Source organism: Notolepis coatsorum (genome assembly GCF_963971535.1).
Source record: "Notolepis coatsorum genome assembly, chromosome: 6".
NCBI lineage: Eukaryota > Metazoa > Chordata > Actinopteri > Aulopiformes > Paralepididae > Notolepis > Notolepis coatsorum.
Window position 1 is genome coordinate 165,360,465 of NC_140170.1, and position 19,909 is coordinate 165,380,373.

Sequence of the window (19,909 nt, forward strand, 5' to 3'; positions counted from 1 at the left end):
AGCGGAGAGAGGTTCGATCATTAATGAAACAGTAATGAAACGTTTAGAATGTGTGTCTAAAGGCACCTGCTTGGGTCAGGATGGAGGAGGAAATGATATATCCCTCATCTCTGGAATCCTTCCTGACACAATCAGACAGACCTATACCTTTTAAAAACCCTTTAATGGCATTTATCAGGGAAACTTGGAATCAATCGCACAGAATGACTGGTGATAGCCCATATTTAACTACAAGAGCCTCTATATGGTATAATAAAAACTAAAGATTGGTAAGAAATCAGTCATATGGGACGATTGGATTAAAAGGGGGATACATGTACTAGGTGATATAGCCGGGGAAGATGGGGTTTTGCCTTTTGAGGATATTAAAGAGGATTTTGATATAGATAATAAAAACTTTTATAAATTCCTACAGATTAGACATTGTATATCGTCATCAATAGGAGGGCCAAAGTGTGGTCCGATTACTGCAATTCAAGAAATATTCTATAAAGGATGGCGTAGGAAAGGCGGTGCGTCAAGATTTTATGATGTTATAAGAGAATACAATGCACCCAAATTGGCGGGTCTGAGGTTGAGCTGGGAGAACGATGTACGTGAGGATATTACTGAGGAAATGTGGGAGAAGCTGGTGTCCAAATGGAGTAAATTCTCTCGGGAGGCGCAATCACAACTTATCTTTTACAAAGTGTTGAACAGAAGCTATTGGACGCCTAGTAAACTGGCCAGACTGAAATTAAGGGACACTGACATCTGCTGGAGATGTGAGAAGGAGACAGGCACTTTACTACATATGCTGTACGAATGTGAGAAGGTCCGAAAAATGTGGGATCAAATTGTAATATTCCTAAGTAAGGTTCTGAATGTGAAGATAAATAACTCCCCATTGGCATGTGTTTTGGGTGTGGTGCCGAAAGGGATTAAACTGCCTAAATACCGGGGAATGTGGTATAGAATGGCCATGATATCAGGATGTAGAATTGCATTACGACATTGGAAATCACCCGTGGATATTACTTTTAAAGAATGGATGGAATTAATGTTCCGTACAGCATCATATGAAAGGGTGACGTATAGAGTCGCAGGGAGAGAGGATATTTTCGCTGAGGTATGGGACAGTTTTCTACACCTGACTGAACGGTCTGAGGACTAATGATTAAGGTGGGGCTACAATGATATCAAGGATGAATATGAAAAAGGGGATCTGATCTGATGGTACTTGTACTTTATAATGTATTATGTATGTATGTGCATGGATTTTATGTCCGGATGGTGTATCTATGGAACGGTCACTGTCTCTATCACACTCACATATGCGCATGTATAGCCGCATACAAGTATCTAGGATACACATATTCGTATGTGTACATAATAGGTTTACACACACTCATATGCACAAGGATAATTTATACATGTCAGGGGCACACATACATGCACATACTCACTTATAGGAAATAGGCATACACACACCTACATATACACATAGTTGAAGTATAGGCTCTCACTGACACATATGGGGGATACACATGTACATAGGAGACACACACATACGTAGCTGAGACGCACATATATATACACACCTGAGATATACACTCACATAGGGGGCAGAGGCACACATGGATACGAGACACACACAAGAGATAGGAGTACAGTCACATACCTGGAAGATGCACACACACACACATGTGAGGCATGTACACATGCTTACGTGATACACGTACCCACATACGTGTGTTGGAGACACACATGCATGCATGCTATCATGCACACCTACATGTATCTGGGACGCTTTCTCTCACATGCAATATGGAGAAGGGTGGCATCCCGATAGAGGATGCAGCACATACCTGCTCGAAGGTAGATCGGTCTACATGCAAAGTATATATATCAGGGATGTATACGCACAATGTATAGTATAGTATTTTTCTTTTTTCGTAAGTATTTTTTTTATTTTCCATGTCAGTTGTTAATGTATTTGTATGAGTCCTTTACATGTTTTGTATGTTCTTACAAAAAAGAAAAAGGCAAATCTTGGAAGTTGCATATGGTGATGTGGAAAGAGATGTTTTGAATATTGGAAAGATTTGTGCAAAAAATATCAATACCTGACAACCAGAAGAGGGGCGGGCCGTCGTTGCTATGACGAAGATCTATAAATCGAACAGTGGTTCCGGGTAGGGGCAGACTACAATCTGACTGAGACTAAGAGGGAAGAAACCATCAGAGACTCTCTTCCCTCTCACCCTCGCCGGTGGGGGGGGGGGGGGGGGGATGACACATCATCATTAGCTTCGGCTAACCCAAGGAGGGTTTCGGCTAACGACAGGCCTGAGCCACTATTGGACTGATAGCAATGACAATACAATATGATAACATCTGAGATGAGGTTTCTGTTTATATCAATAAACAATGCTCTTTCAAGAAAGGTATGCTGTCTGAGGGTCGAATTCTTATGGAGGTGGAGAATTACTACGGTTGCGGATTGCACTAACAGGGAGAGATAAGGATTGTACAGCCAGTATATGAGACGTCAGGATCATTAAAATTACACAACGCAGAGAGAGTGGATGGAGAGATGATAACACAAGAAGATGTGATACTGGCCGATTGATCAGAATCTAACACCCCTAACTGCTCCCGATGAGCAGGTTGGCACCTTGCATGGTCGCCTTCATCGTCTGTTTGTAGCTGTATATGCCAGTAATGTGTTATTGTATCAGTTTGGGGAATATATTTGTGGAGGTCCTTTTTATCCCAGCTTAGTGAGAGCTAGCAAGGAGAGCTCTAAGGATGGCAATGTCGGTCGGTCTGTCGGTTCAACAGAGAGCCTGCCTCGCGAGCTCTTCTACCAAGTGGCATTTTCACAGCAGAGGTTTCAACATGGAGATTAACAGGGTGCCGCTCCAACCCCATTGTGTCACAGACAGACAATATGGCGGGTGTGTCAATAAAGCGAATAGAGGTAATATATATATAAACACACAACAGAATTGGCATCAAATGCGGTTGTAATGCTTTTGGAGCCGCAGCCGTAGAGACGGGCAGAGCCAGACCGCTGGGTGTGGGACCGACGGTTCGGAGGGAATTAGAGGTGTGATGTGTGTCAACACACAATCAGCTTTGCGCATCTTTACAAGGCTTCCATTGTTTACCCAGGAGTTATCGGCTATCTGAACATAGAGCTGCATCACTCGTGAAACACCCCAAGCTGCCGCCTACTCTGAGCTTCTTCCATTTCACAAAATGCAGGAACAGACGCACTGTGTGTGCGTGTGTGTGTGTGCGTGTGTGTGTGTGTATGTGCTTATGTGTGTGTGTGTGTGTGTATGTGCTTATGTGCTTATGTGCTTATGTGCGTGTGTGTGTGTGTGTGTGTGTGTGTGTTCATTGAGAATCATGCGTGTGCATTAGTGTCTAAATGCATGCGTAGGGATGCCCCCCGAAACCCGGTTCTAAACGGGAACCGGTACAAAATTAGAAAAAAAACTGAGTATTGATAAGCTCCGACGTTATCGGTTCTGCTATCGATACTCAAGAAATTATGGAGTTTTTTTCCAGAGGAATTAAACGTTGCGAACTATCTCTCCTCTCTCTCTGTGTCGCTCTGTCTGCATGAGAAGCGGGGCTGTTAGTTACACGCACTCGCGACTTGAGTCGCTCACACTCACACAAATGCACATACGGGTACTTGAGGTGCGTGGCTCCGTGCTGAAGCGCAGCACACACAGGCCGAGCTCTGCGCTCATCATGGCGGAGAGAACGAAGCGCTCGAAAGTCTGGGTACACTTTACGAAAGTTGATGCCGACAACACACGTTGCCACAAGTGCAATAAAACATTTGCAAGTAAGGATGGCAATACAAGCAATTTGTCAAAACATAACATTAGTCTGCAGAAATGCGCCGTTTTCGACTGCTTTGACCACAGTGTTCCATCTCCATCCACTGCAGGTAAGCCAAGATACGGAGTTAGCTAGGCTAATAACGAATTAGTACGAATAGGCTAATAAATAAAATATAATTGCTTAGCCAATTGTTTAACTACAAATATATTTGAAAGATGACAACTTTTTATAGATCGTCAGCCCACCCCTCCTCCCTCTACCACCACCGGTGCCAGCCAAGCCCAAAGTCCATTCACCCTAGCAGCTAAAGGAAGGATGACAGAGTGTCACAGCCTCTACTAATAAAATGGAGTATTGAACCATTTTTAACAGCTGGGTATTGGGTGGGACATTCTGATTTAAGAACTTTCTAAATAAAATAGAAAGTCCCAAAATAGTTAATTTATCTGACTGCTTGTATTAATTGATAAAAAAAAAGTAGCCATGTGCAGTAATATAGTTATATAAAAGAATAATAAAGCAATGTCGATTATGTTCTTAATTAATTCTTTTTTTTGTGTGCAAAATAATCAAAAATAACTAGGGATGCTCGATATTGGCTTTTTTACCGATACAGATATTGTCCAACTCCTAATTTCCGATACCGATATATGCAGGGTTTCCCCCCCAAAAAAACTGAATAATTTCAGGTAATTAACATTACATATCTTGTTGTGGAATTAACACAACATTATGCATACTTTTGACAATAAATAAAATCTGAATTTGTTCTTCCTTGCTTGCCTGGGTAAATAAAGGTTATAGAAATGTAAAAAAAAAATTAAGATCCTTTTTTTTTGAAAACCGATTTTTCCGATATCACATTTTAATGTCAATATCGGCCGATAATATCGGTAGGCCGATAATATCGGACATCCCTAAAAATAACCGATAAGAGTATCGATAAAGTACCGAACCGTTAAGCAGTATCGATAAGAGTAGTAGTATCGATAAAATCCTAACGATAACCATCCCCTATGCATGCGTATGCGTTTGCATGTGAGTGAGTCACACTCTGTACCTGGCATGGGTTATAGACATGTGTGTGGGAGACACAATGTGTTGGCAGTAATAGTCATTAAACGTCTGGTTTTAGTGTAGTTTTCGCAGTAGTGATGATACATCACACTCCTGTCAATAACATGATGGAGGCGTAATGTCCCAGTCTCCCGGAGGTGGTGTCCCCTCAGTGGAACGTGGATGTCGGCCAGAGACACGCTGGTCTAATGAGTCTTCTGTGACAAAGCTCTTATACCAGACAGACAGGGCTGCATGGAGATGCTTGGATAACGACATGTACCGGTAATTAGGAAATCATGCAGTCAAATTGTAAAGTTGTAAGCAAGCTAGTTTGGCTTGAGATTAGGTAGAAAACAAGATTGGTTCTCCAATCCTTAAAAGGTTAATGTAGGTCTCCGAGGACCACAACACATGTATTTAAAGTTTTTGACACTCAGATGTTGCATTCCAGCAGCCTCTATACCCCTCTGTTTCATCCCTGTTCTCCTTCCAGCAGCCTCTATACCTATCTGTTTCCGTCCTGTTCTCATTCCAGCAGCCTCTATACCTCTCTGTTTCCGTCCTGTTCTCATTCTAGCAGCCTCTATACCTCTCTGTTTCAGTCCTGTTCTCATTCCAGCAGCCTCTATACCCCTCTGTTTCATCCCTGTTCTCCTTCCAGCAGCCTCTATACCTATCTGTTTCCGTCCTGTTCTCATTCCAGCAGCCTCTATACCCCTGTTTCAGTCCTGTTCTCATTCCAGCAGCCTCTATACCCCTGTTTCAGTCCTGTTCTCATTCCAGCAGCCTCTATACCCCTGTTTCAGTCCTGTTCTCATTCTAGCAGCCTCTATACACCTCTGTTTCAGCCCTGTTCATTCCAGCAGCCTCTATACCCCTGTTTCAGTCCTGTTCTCATTCCAGCAGCCTCTATACACCTCTGTTTCAGCCCTGTTCATTCCAGCAGCCTCTATACCCCTGTTTCAGTCCTGTTCTCATTCCAGCAGCCTCTACCTCTCTGTTTCAGTCCTGTTCTCATTCCAGCAGCCTCTATACCCCTGTTTCAGTCCTGCTCTCATTCTAGCAGCCTCTATGCCTCTCTGTTCTCATTCTAGCAGCCTCTATACTAGTGCACTGCAACCCTGCCCGAGCCCGACAGGGCCCTACCCGACCCGACGGGTTCGGGCTGGGTAGGGCTTTGTTTTTAAATAAATAATTCGGGCTCGGCCGGGCAGCGCCCTCTTTTATTTCTTATTTAAATTTTTTTTTGTGCTCGCTATACTCATATAACTAGGCTTATAGGATAACCTTACGCTTTCAGTTTCTGTTTTGCGCCAGCTGTCATCAGAGATCAGAGAGTCAGAGCCTCGTGTCTCTCTGAGTCGCGATGGATAAGTTAACAGTAGAGATGTTCCGATACCATTTTTTCCTTTCCGATCCGATTCCGATACCTAAGCTTTGGGTATCGGCCGATACCGATACTTATCCGATACCAGTGCATACATTAAAAAAATTTAAAAGAAAATTATATAAATTATAAAAAAAATAAAAATAAAATTAATACAGCTACTGTTTATATACTGTTTTTTATGTAATAACTATAAAGTTTTATTCAACAACAGGTGATTGTATAGATTAGTATTAGTATCAGTAATTGAAAACTATCTCAATGAGTTCACCCACGGAAAGGTTGTTGGCACATTAGTTCCACACGGACATTATTCGTTGCTGCACTTGCTTCCACAAGAAGGCTCCGTTTAGTAGCAGAGGCTCTGTTGTTGTGATTTTTGCACAATAAATATTCAACATTCTCTTTTGAGACTCCGCCTCAGACTCTTATCATTTGGCACTAAAAGCTAAACATTGTCGCCGATATGGCTGTCCGCAACATGTCATTAATTGTGTACGCGACGTGCAATTGTGCAATGACGACGTTACCGTGAGCTAGGTTAGCTAGCATCAGAGCTACCGGTATATGGAAAAACTAACGTTACTGGTGACATTGTGATTTAACTTGGAATACTCCTTTGCCAACCTGCTGTACTTTGCTTGCAGGTCTGCAGCCATTATTGCTGGATTATGAATAGCCCCAACTTTAGCCAAGGTAACGTTATGGCTAAACCTTTAACGTTAGTTAATGCTAGCTTTCGGTTAGCTGTTCAGCTAATGCTAATAACATCAGAGCTCCCCGTCAACAGCGCTCTGCCGGGACGATGGCATTTTAAGAAAGTATCTGCTCTGCTGTTAAAATGGCAATTGACACTTTAATTCACGGTCGATTAAGCACACTTTGTTTTATAATGCTCACTCAGCGAGTAGGGTATATCTACAGAGCCCAACGTCCGCAGTGTTGTTGATAAATTATGTCATATGGTATCGGAGCGCAACATTAGAGGGTACTCGCCGATACCGATACCAGCATTTTAGGCAGTATCGGCGGCATTTCCGATACTGGTATCGGAACAACTCTAGTTAACAGATATGGAATTAGGGAAAGGGAGAGCTTTTGAAAGTTCCCAATGCGTCTGGGAAAGCTGCATTTTTGGAAACATTTGGATGTAATTACCGCAGGGAGAATTCGAGGACAGTAGAACAGTGCTGAAGGACATCAACGGTGGATGGTGGACAAATGACGTCAACAGCGTGGTGAGTCCTGATTTATTTTATATTATAATTGGCTGCTGCGGTCAAGTTTTTTCTGTATACTTTTGTGTCATGATGACATTAATGTTTTAGTCTGTGTCTGCCAGTACCTCTGTACTCGCAACATAGCAGTTTTTGGACTGATTGTGATGACGAGGCACCGTGTTCAGTAACACGCGTGCTGGGAAATGGAAATAGAAGGCATTCGCGAAACAGGCTATAGGCCTATAATGCTTGTTAGTTTTCAGCGTGATATGCGTTATTTAGGTAGACCTATTGGACATTTTAGTTTTTGTTTATTTATTAAGTTAATATATAAACAGTGTTTCGAATATTTAAAACAAACAAATTATTTAATATTTGGCTATATAAGTTTCAAGTTTCTTTAATAGTTGTCATACAGAAAGTACAGAATACTTTTATACAAAATGCTTCTTTCTGTTACGCTCCAGAGACTGTGCTAGACAAAAGATAAGTATAAAATAAAATAGTATGGCATGTAAAAATAGAAGTAAAAATAGAAGTCACGTACATAGACAGTGTTCAGTATATACATATGTACAATGTTCGATGCAGAATAGAGTAACTGAGTTACCGTACAAAATAAAATATACTATGCAATATACTAATATACAATACTATATAGTGCAAAGCAGAAATGGGATGAGGTACAATTTACAGTAAGGTGTACTGAGGTATGGGTTGTAGTGCAAATCCTTTACCAATAAATATAAAGTGTGTCTAGGTGTTCTAAAGTGTGGAGAGTGGGTGCTGCAGTGTGTTGTTTGTTTAAAGTGAGTGTGTGCGTATGGATGTGTGTGTTGTGTGTGTTGTGAGTGCATTTGATGGTTGTTGCATAGTGTTATTGTTCGTTGAGCAACCTGATGGCCTGGGGATAGAAGCTTCTTCTGAGTCTTTCTGTGCTTGCCATGAGACTCCGGTATCGCTTGCCTGACCGCAGCAGTTCAAAGAGGCAGTTGTTTGGGTGGCTGGAGTCCTTCATAATTCTCTTAGCCTTACCCCTGCGCCGCTTGTTGTAAATGTCTTGGAGAGTGGGAAGCCCCCCTCCAATTGTGCGTTCGGCTGAACGTGCCACTCTCTGTAGTCTGCTTCGGTCTTGTGCGGTGCTATTCCCAAACCAGGAGGTGATATTGCCAGTCAGGATGCTCTCTATTGTACATGAGTAGAAGTTCTTAAGGATCTTCTGACTGACTTGGAACTTCCTTAGGCGCCTGAAGAAGTAGAGGCGTTGTCGTGCCTTCTTCACAACACTGTCAATGTGTGTGGTCCATGTCAAGTCCCCGGGTATGTGGGCTCCAAGGTACTTAAAACTGTTCACTCTCTCAACCGGTGCCCCGTCGATGCTGAGGGGGCTGTAGTCCCTGACCCCCGACCTCCTGAAGTCTGAATGCGTCATTAGTTTTCAGCGCGATATGCGCCTATCTGTTATTTAGGTAGACCTATTGGACATTTTCGTTTTTTTATTAAGTTCATATAAAACCGTATTTTCGAATATTTAAAACAAATACAAATAAAAAATAACCTTTTAAGTCTAACTTTTCCGGGCTTTCACTCGGGCTAGGGCTTCAAATGTTGCATTACAGTCTGGCTTATTTTCGGGCAGGGCCTGCACGTCATGGGCTCGGGACGGGCCTAATTTCAAGGCCCTTGCAGACCACTACTCTATACCCCTCTGTTTTAGTCCTGTTCTCCGTGGGCTGTTTCTGTGCCTGTAGCTTTAAATACAGATGAGCTGCTGCTTCCCACGCGCGAGGCATCTGGCTCACAAAATTCAGATCAAACTGTCAAACTAGGAGTTGCAGATTAAATGAGTGAAAATCCAGCAATTGCATATCCTATTTCTTGCCTAAAATGGATCCCACATTATTTAATTTACAAGGAGCAAATAAAAGGGTAGAGTTAATTTCAAGTGTGGTATTTGCATTGTTATCTGAATCTGTTACCGTCAACTCTCAATATGAGGTTCAAACAGTCACTATCAGTGAAGCAAGACATCATTAGGCTGAAAAGTCTAAACAAACCCATCAGAGAGCACATTGTGGTGGTGTAGAGAGAGACAAAATTGTCAAAATTGCATCAATGTCCAAATGTATATGAACCTGACTGTATGTTGATGTTAGTTGCAATACATTTTCTACATCAGGGGACCTTTAAGACATCAGTTGTTTCGCTCACAATGTAAACATGCAATTCACAAACACAGGACGGTTTTACAATAGAGGAGCCCTACCTTGGGGTCGGCAGTGAGCAGCTTGAAGGCCTCGTACACCTGCCGCTCCTGGACTCCGCCCCCCAGGTCCAGGAAGTTAGCCGGCTTCCCTCCGTGCAGGTCGATGATGTCACATGTGGCCATGGCCAGCCCAGCTCCATTCACTGGAATAGGTCAAGGGTCAACATTAATCAATATATGTGACAGAGCACAAGTCTCCCTCTATTTAGAGATACTATAACTGTTAGCTGTTGCAGTAAATATGTTCTTAAACATTCAAACTGTGATAATATGGAAAAATTATCCAGACATGAGTTTCTTACCGCTGGGCCCGGTCACATATGTATCTATTCTAAGATTATGTAAAGATAATAATAATAAAATTGAGACAGACTCCAACAGCAGGCTCTCACTTTGCCCAAAATGACTGTTCTCTCTCTCTCTCTCTCTCTCTCTCTCTCTCTCTCTCTCTCTCTCTCTCTCTCTCTCTCTCTCTCTCTCTCTCTCTCTCTCTCTCTCTCTCTCTCTCTCTCTCTCTCTCTCTCTCTCTCTCTCTCTCTCTCTCTCTCTCTCTCTCTCTCTCTCTCTCTCGAGTGAGACTTTCTCAAACATAGTTAGCATACTGATCTTAAATTTAGATGCTATTAATGATGCTGTAGCTTAGTAATGGCCTCTACTATAATGAAGTAAAATTTCTCCATTAGACTCAACTGAAATCCGGGAAAAAGCCTTGAGGGCCCAAACGACTGAAGTAGCCAGTAGCTAATTAAAATGCACTACAGGCACTGAGGGAAGAATCCCATAATAAGGCGCTGGCGACGTCAGGAAGTGACTTATCAATGGAAAGGGAACAAACAGCAGAGAGGATGTAACACTCGGGTGCAGCGGTGAGTGACTGTACTCTCCACTTCAGAGAAGGAACGTTGATTAAAAAAAAGGGGTGTTCTGATACATTATTCGTGGACCGTGTCATCGCTCAGCCACGCTTTAGCACGTCGACCCCTGCTGTGGGGCGAGGGAGTTATTCAGCCCAAATGATTCAGTGTACAAAATGTCTCACCTCGTTTGTTTTAGTCTAGCCGAGCCCCGCGTCCTGGCAGGCTCCCCGACGGAGTTCTCAATAAAATGGAAATGTGCTTCAACAGCTGTCACGGTGGTGGCTTACAAAGCTTTTAAAAGAAGCTTCGGGGGCCTTAATCTGTTGTTCTTTAAGAGAGGCCTGTGCTTAAGGAGGGGGTGTGGAAAGGAACCGGGGCTAGTGCTAACAGAACACATCTAATGTGTTCATGAGGCTACAGGGTGACTAGCGGAAGTGCCTGTTAGCCCTCCGCTCCACACTGTAAAATCTGTGATTTATGACAAGAGAGGGGCCTTTAATGAGAACGCTAACAATCTGGCTCACTGGAGACTTTCTGGGCGGATTATGGCTAATTAGAACACATTGGTTACGCGGCGCTCCTTCTGGAGGGCTCAGAGCGCGCGGCTCGTAATGGAGACTGGAGAGGAGCCAGTGCACAGCTACTCTCACAAACTTTTAACACGGTCGAAGCTTTTTAGTTGTGTCACTAAGGAGAAACACCCAACTCCATTTATGGCTGGATTCATGCCGTCTGTGGTAGTTAGGGGGTGACAGTGGCTCAGGAGGTAGAGCAGTCGTCTGGTAGTCAGAAAGGTTACCGGTTAGATTCCCAGGTCGATTTCCACTCCTTGAGCAAGAGACTCAACCCCTAATTGCTCCCGATGAGGATGTTGGCACATGGCTTGGTTGCCTCTGCCGTTCTTGTGTGTGAATGTGTGTCAGTGAATGGGTGAATGTGAGGCATAAATTGTGAAGCGCTTTGGATAAAAGCGGTTATATAAATGCACCATTTACCATTATTTACCATTTCTGTCTGTCTTTGTGTGAGACAGCAGTGTCTCTTTGTGTGGGACAGCATTTAGGTTAGGTTAGGTTTACTTTATTTGATCAAGGGGGACAGCGTACATTAATAAAACATTTTACAAATGTAAATGCACCCAATTTGAGCCAAAAGGCTCATTTTCATTGGCAGTCCCCCTGCCAGAAGGTACAGGCAAAAATCCTGTGTGAAAAAAGGGTTAGCAATAAAAACAGAATAAAATCAAGATAAATAACATTAGAATAAAAACACAACAAGAGCATTTGGGACAGCAGTGTGTCTTTCTGTGGGACAGCGTGTGGGACAGTGTGTCTTTCTGTGGGACAGCAGTGTATCTTTCTGTGGGACAGCGTGTGTCTCTTACTGTGGGACAGTGTGTGTCTCTTTCTGTGGGACAGTGTGTCTTTCTGTGGGACAGTGTGTCTTTCTGTGGGACAGCGTGTGGGACAGTGTGTCTTTCTGTGGGACAGCGTGTGGGACAGTGTGTCTTTCTGTGGAACAGTGTGTCTTTCTGTGGGACAGTGTGTCTTTCTGTGAGACAGTGTGTGTCTTTCTGTGGGACAGCGTGTGTCTGTTACTGTGGGACAGTGTGTGTCTTTCTGTGGGACAGCGTGTGGGACAGCGTGTGGGACAGCAGTGTCTCTTCCTGTGGGACAGCGTGTGGGACAGCGTGTGGGACAGCAGTGTATCTTTCTGTGGGACAGCGTGTGGGACAGTGTGTGTCTTTCTGTGGGACAGTAGTGTATCTTTCTGTGGGACAGTGTGTGGGACAGTGTGTGTCTTTCTGTGGGACAGTAGTGTATCTTTCTGTGGGACAGTAGTGTATCTTTCTGTGGGACAGTAGTGTATCTTTCTGTGGGACAGTAGTGTATCTTTCTGTGGGACAGTGTGTGGGACAGTGTGTGGGACAGTAGTGTATCTTTCTGTGGGACAGTAGTGTATCTTTCTGTGGGACAGTGTGTGGGACAGTGTGTGTCTTTCTGTGGGACAGTAGTGTATCTTTCTGTGGGACAGTAGTGTATCTTTCTGTGGGACAGTAGTGTATCTTTCTGTGGGACAGTAGTGTATCTTCCTGTGGGACAGCGTGTGGGACAGTAGTGTATGTTTCTGTGGGACATTAGTGTCTCTTCCTGTGGGACAGCGTGTGGGACAGTAGTGTATCTTTCTGTGGGACAGCGTGTGGGACAGTAGTGTATCTTTCTGTGGGACAGTAGTGTATCTTTCTGTGGGACAGTGTGTGTCTTTATGTGGGACAGTGTGTGGGACAGTAGTGTCTCTTTCTGTGGGACAGCGTGTGGGACAGCAGTGTGTATTCGTGTGGGACAGCGTGTGGGACAGCAGTGTCTCTTTCTGTGGGACAGTGGTGTCTCTTTCTGTGGGACAGTGGTGTCTCTTTCTGTGGGACAGTGGTGTCTCTTTCTGTGGGACAGTGTGTGGGACAGTGTGTGTCTTTCTGTGGGACAGTGTGTGGGACAGTAGTGTATCTTTCTGTGGGACAGCGTGTGGGACAGCAGTGTCTCTTTCTGTGGGACAGTGGTGTCTCTTTCTGTGGGACAGTGTGTGGGACAGTGGTGTCTCTTTCTGTGGGACAGTGTGTGGGACAGTGTGTGTCTTTCTGTGGGACAGTGTGTGGGACAGTGGTGTCTCTTTCTGTGGGACAGTGTGTGGGACAGTGTGTGTCTTTCTGTGGGACAGTGTGTGGGACAGTGTGTGTCTTTCTGTGGGACAGCGTGTGGGACAGTGTGTGTCTTTCTGTGGGACAGCGTGTGGGACAGTGTGTGTCTTTCTGTGGGACAGCGTGTGGGACAGTGTGTGTCTTTCTGTGGGACAGCGTGTGGGACAGTGTGTGTCTTTCTGTGGGACAGCGTGTGGGACAGTGTGTGTCTTTCTGTGGGACAGCGTGTGGGACAGTGTGTGTCTTTCTGTGGGACAGCGTGTGGGACAGTGTGTGTCTTTCTGTGGGACAGCGTGTGGGACAGTAGTGTCTCCGTACCGAAGCAGGCGATGTTCCCGTCCAGGCCGATGTACTTCAGGTCCCACCTGGCCGCCTCAGTCTCAGTGGGGTCGCTCTCTGACATGTCGTCCAGAGCGAACACTGCCTTCTGACGGAACTCTGCGTTGTCATCAAAGCTGATCTTGGCATCGAAGCAAACCACTGGATAGAGACATGGGGAGATTGTTTATTGTTTATTGTTTAAAAAGGATCCCCATTAGCTGTCACCTAAGTGGCGAGCTAGTCTTCCTGGGGTCCACATAGAAAGACAACACAAAACACAAAACATTGATTGATTGATTGATTGAAAAGTTTATTAACAGATTGCAGAATGGGTACAGTACAGTACAGCTCAATACATACAATTGTTAAGAGGATGCAGACCTGAGAAAGACTTTCGTCTTGTTTACATTACTCTACTTCCTCCCTGCCACTCTCGACAATACAATGTGTCTCATACCTATATCCACAATCTGCTCCTCCAGAACTGACTCTACCCATCCACGCCAGTTTGCTAGCAACCCGGCTAATCTCTCCTTACTCTACTTCCTCCCTGCCACTCTCGACAATACAATGTGTCTCATACCTATATCCACAATCTGCTCCTCCAGAACTGACTCTACCCATCCACGCCAGTTTGCTAGCAACCCGGCTAATCTCTCCTACCCTCCTACAGCCACTAATACACCTGTCACAGTACGGGGAGGCTTATGGAATTGTCAATCAGCAGTCAAGAAAGCTGACTTCATTACTGCCTACGCTCATAGTCTAAATCTGCAGCTCCTGGCTCTAACTGAGACCTGGATAACCCCCAATAACTCATCAACACCTGCAGCATTATCTACAAACTATAACTTCACTCACACACCTCGACCTTCCAGACGGGGTGGAGGCACTGCCCTCATGACATCTCCTTCATGGGCTACAAACGTAACACCACTCCCAGAACTGTCACTCTCCTCTCTCGAATATCATGCAGTATCTGTCTCTAATCCTTTCAATCTCACCATTGTTACACTCTACCGCCCTCCAGGTACACTCGATCACTTCACAGATGAGCTGGACATGCTTCTTAGCTCCTTACCGGAAGATGGTACCCCTCTCCTTCTACTGGGCGACTTCAACCTGCCTGACTCATCTCAGTCAGTCATAGTAGTCTCCCTCCTACAATCGTTTGACCTGACTCCCACTGCCATGCCTCCCACCCACAAAGCAGGCAACTCCTTGGATCTCATATTTTCCCGTAACTCCAGCATCATTAACACCACGGTAACTCCCCTACATATATCTGACCATTCCTTCATATCCTTCTCACTAACTCTCATGCTTAACCGAAAGGTCTTCACCCCAACTCAAACAGTCTCACTCAGACGCAACCTGCCCTCCCTATCCCCCTCCACCCTCTCCTCTGACATACTATCCGCTCTACCTTTGAGTGACACCTTCTCTGCTCTCTCCACAGAGATGGCAACCTCCACCCTCCTTTCAGCCCTTGCAACCTCCTTCGACAAGCTCTGTCCCCTCGTTGAGAAACCTGCCCGCCGTTCCCCACCCAGTCCATGGCTGACAGATCCAGTGAGAGAACAAAGACAGGTCCTGAGAGCAGCTGAAAGGAAGTATAGAAAGTCACGCCTCACTGCTGACATCGACACATATCACAACCTCTTGTTAACATTCTCCAAAACCATCACTAATGCCAAAGCTTCTTTCTTCCACCATAGGATCGAGGCCTCTGCCAAGAATCTTCGCAAACTGCATGCTACCATGTCCTCCCTCCTCACTCCCCCCCCACCCCCCCCTCCCTCATCTTTCTCTGCCGAAGACTTTGCGATCTTCTTTGAGGAAAAAGTGGAGAACATCCGCAGCTCCTTCTCCCAACCCCCACCCATTCCAAATGCTGAATCGAGAACCTCATCCTTCACTCTGTCATCTTTCTCTCCCATTACAGAAGCAGAGACCTTGACACTGGTAACGTCAAACCGTCCGACTACTTGCCAGCTGGACCAGCTACCCTCCCCACTCCTCCAGACCATAGCACCAGACATCCTCCCATTCCTAACTGCAACCCTCAACTCCTCACTCAACTCGGGGGTGGTCCCCACCTCCCTAAAACAAGCCAGAGTCACGCCGCTCATAAAAAAACCAACCCTGAACCCTACCGTCATAGGCAACTACCGTCCTGTCTCTCTTCTCTCCTTCCTTTCTAAAACACTTGAACGTGCTGTATCCAACCAACTTACTACTTATCTCTTACAGAATGACCTCCTAGACCCTAATCAGTCAGGCTTCAGGACTGGTCACTCCACAGAGACAGCCCTCATTGCGGTCACAGAGGCACTTCACTTAGCAAAAGCGAAAGGCCTCTCCTCTGTCCTGATTCTCCTAGATCTATCTGCAGCCTTCGACACAGTCAACCACCAGATCCTCCTTGCGGCCCTCGCAGGAATGGGAGTGGCTGGCTCTGCGCTGACATGGCTGTCATCATACCTCAATGACCGCTCCTACCAAGTGTCATGGAGAGGGACCCTGTCGGCCACCCGCCCCCTGCGGACGGGTGTCCCCCAGGGCTCGGTTTTAGGACCCCTTCTCTTCTCCCTCTACACTAAATCACTGGGTAACATTATCACGTCTCATGGCTTCTCCTACCATTGTTATGCCGACGATACTCAACTCTTCCTCTCCTTCCCTCCCTCAGATATCCACGTCTCTGTGCGGATCTCGGCCTGTCTGTCCGACATCTCAGCCTGGATGACGTCCAACCACCTCAAACTGAACCTAAGCAAAACAGAATTGCTCCACCTGCCGGCCAAATCCTCCCCCCTAACCGACCTTTCAATCACAGTCGAGAATGCAGCTGTGACTGCGTCCCCGACCGCCAAGAACCTTGGTGTTGTCCTCGACGACCAGTTGAACTTCTCTGCTCACATCGCAGCGACGACCAGAACCTGCCGATTCCTCCTGAGCAACGTCAGAAGGATACGCCCCTTCCTGACAAAAGAAGCCACCCAACTCCTCGTCCAATCAACAGTCATCTCCCGCCTCGACTACTGCAATGCACTGCTCGCTGGCCTCCCGGCCACTGCCACTAAGCCTCTTCAACTCATTCAGAACGCAGCGGCCCGCCTGATCTCAAACCTACCGAAGTCGGCCCATGTCACCCCACTTCTTAGGGACCTGCACTGGCTCCCCATTGCTGCACGAATCCGCTTCAAGGCCCTCGACCTAGCATACCGTGCGGCAAAGGGAACCGCTCCCGCCTACCTCCGGTCAATGGTCTCTAACTACACACCCTCAAGACCCCTACGCTCTGCATCTTCTGGCCGCCTCAGACCTACTCCTATCCAAGCCCCGGGAGGGTCATCAAAGAGAAGTCGCCTATTCTCAGTCCTTGCCCCACAATGGTGGAATGAACTACCCACCCCAGTTAGGACAGCCGAATCACGTCCAATCTTTCGCCGTCGACTAAAGACGCACTTCTTCAACCATTATCTGAATTAAAAAAAAAAAAAAAAAAAAAAAAAAAAAAAAATCTAACCCTAACTAACCGTACTGTCATGCACTTGTCCTAATAAACTAACCTACACTGTAGCACTCAACACTTTGATGAACATTGTTGCTCAGCTGATAGAGTTGTGCCCTTCCTGATGGCTTGTCGTACAGAACTTGTAAGTCGCTTTGGATAAAAGCGTCAGCTAAATGACTAAATGTAAATGTAAATGTACATCAGGGTCCCCCATTTTCAATTCATCATATGACACACATGACATACAGATAGACAGTACTGCTACATCTATACATTTATGACATACCAGATTTTCAAATACAGTACTGTTTGTGATACTAAAAAAAATCCAGAAGAAGAGTATATACATTTGACATAGAAACTGTGCATTGGGGGAGGTTGGGTAGGTGGGGTGGGGCTGTACATTGGAGGTGGGGGGGGGGGGGGGGGGGTTGGGGGACACTGTACATTGGAGTACTGACATACATTTGACATGGAAACTGTACATTGGAGGAGGTTGGGTAGGTGGGGTGGGGTGGGGTTGGGTGGGGCTGTACATTGGAATAGCCATGCTTGGTCTTTATTGTACAACTGGGTTAGGACATTTGTAGGGGCCAGTTTTGAATTGCAGTCTCCCGTAGGTGTTCTTTGAGAGTGTTTTTGAAGGTGGGTAGTGATTTACATTCCTTTACAGCTTTGGGTAGGGCGTTCCACATTGTTGTGGCATAATTGCGAAACGTGTTTAGTCCCTTGTTTGAGCCGAATCTGGGTTTTACATGATTTGTGGAGCTCCCTCTGGTGTTGTGATCGTGGTATTCACTGACCTTTGGGAAGTATTTTGACATGTACATGGGTACCTTGGTCGTGTAGTGTATCTTGTAGACCAGGCCCATTGCAAGTTGCTGTACTCTGTCGTCTACTCTAAGCCATCCTAGGTTGGCAAAGTGTGCAACATAAGATACATATGACAATCACAATTAACAATGATAATCTAAAAACAGTAAAACATTGTAGACATCATTATCTAAAAACATTGTAACATTGTCTAAAAACAGTAAAACATTGTAGACATCATTATCAACATCAGAATATTTTGCTCACATATTTAAGTAGTGCATTCTCAGGTGGTATTTGAAAGACACTTTACTATTCAATTTACTTATGTTCAGTTGGGAGTTATTCCAATGATTGATGGCACGATAAACAACAGTCCTCTTTAAAGCATTTGATTTTGGACGTGGTAACATAATCTGTCCATCATCAGCTGACCTAGTAAAATAAGAATGAACCTGACTGCATCTGACAATTTGTTTGTATAAGAAAACAGGTTGAGACGAAAAGACAGTGTTCCTGTAGATGATGAACATTGAAACATGTTAAGTGTGTGAAAGAGAGAGAGAGAGAGAGAGAGAGAGAGAGAGATAGAGAGAGAGAGAGAGAGAGATAGAGAGAGAGATAGACGTATATAGAGATGGAGAGAGAGATAGAGGAAATAATTCGTTGAAACTGAGGGAGCAAAGAAAATCGATGAGAGAGAGAGATAGAGAGAGAGAGAGAACAACATGGACAAACACTAATTAACATCCATACCACCTTAAATAAGAGAACCGAAAGGTGCTCATCTGAATTATTCCAGCACTTGATGTGCTGAGACAGTCCCTTAAGGGAGAGGCCATTATGCTTAAATGGACATCGCCTTAACACTTCAAAAGAGGACGGGATTCAAAGAGACCTCACTCAACCTGGAGGGGGAAATAAGATGCACACATCGCTATGTCTACCACAGACGTTACAGACTTCTAAATGAAAGCTCATTATGGGTTAAATATAAAAATATGTACAGTGTGGTGAAATCTAAGAGACTTCAAAAGATCTACGTCGGGCCTGTGAGGAAATATAGTGTATTGTGCAACCATAGTCCAGCATGCTTTCATTTTCTCCATAGGATGATGTGGGCTTTCAACCATGAAATAATACTGTAATGAAATGTGGCTTTAATACTCGGTTGTATCCATTTATCTGTTTATGCTGTTCACACAGACAGGATCTGATGCATCTGCCCCATCTGCTGTTAAACTCTGATGTCAAACGGAGATTATGTTCTGTTCATAGTGAGCCGCCGAGGCCCAAGAGACGCTATACAGACAGAGAGAGAGATGATCAAACAGAGCCCTGCAGATACACAGACAAAGCGGATACAGACACAGAGAGATGGGCAAACACCAGAACAGCATCCTGGATACATGTCAGTCAGGGTTTAGGACTGGCCATAGCACAGAATCAGCGCTCCTTAAAGTTTCAAACGACCTACTCCTCGCCGCTGACAACCGTGACTGCTCTGTTTTAATGCTGCTTGACCTCAGTGCAGCTTCCGACACGGTTGATCACGACATTCTACTAACTAGATCGTCTCCAACATGGGGTTGGTGTCAGTGGCACTGCACTAGCATGGTTCTCCTCCTATCTCACAAATAGAAGCTTTGGTGTCAACATTGCCAACTGCTCCTCCCCCTCAACCCCCCTCTCCTGTGGGGTCCCACAAGGGTCCATCCTTGGCCCGATCCTGTTCTCTCTTTACATGCCTTGGTTCAATCATTCAGAAGCACAACATCTCTTTTCATTGTTATGCTGACGACACAGCTTTATGTCTCTCTGAAACCTAACAACCACTCTTTTCTTAACAGTCTCATGTCCTGCCTTGATGACGTTAAATGTTGGATGGCACAAAACATTTTACAACTAAATGAAAACAAATGTGAAAT

The 19,909-nt window shown here is 45.0% G+C and overlaps 1 protein-coding gene across 1 annotated transcript in view; it reads right to left on the reverse strand.

Moving 5' to 3' along the window:
• Positions 1-19,909, reverse strand: part of suclg2 (succinate-CoA ligase GDP-forming subunit beta) — a 305,557-nt gene that overhangs the window by 130,296 nt on the left and 155,352 nt on the right. The window contains 2 exon segments of the mRNA XM_084315807.1: positions 9,776-9,918; positions 13,646-13,807. Coding sequence (XP_084171933.1) covers positions 9,776-9,918; positions 13,646-13,807 — 305 coding nt within the window.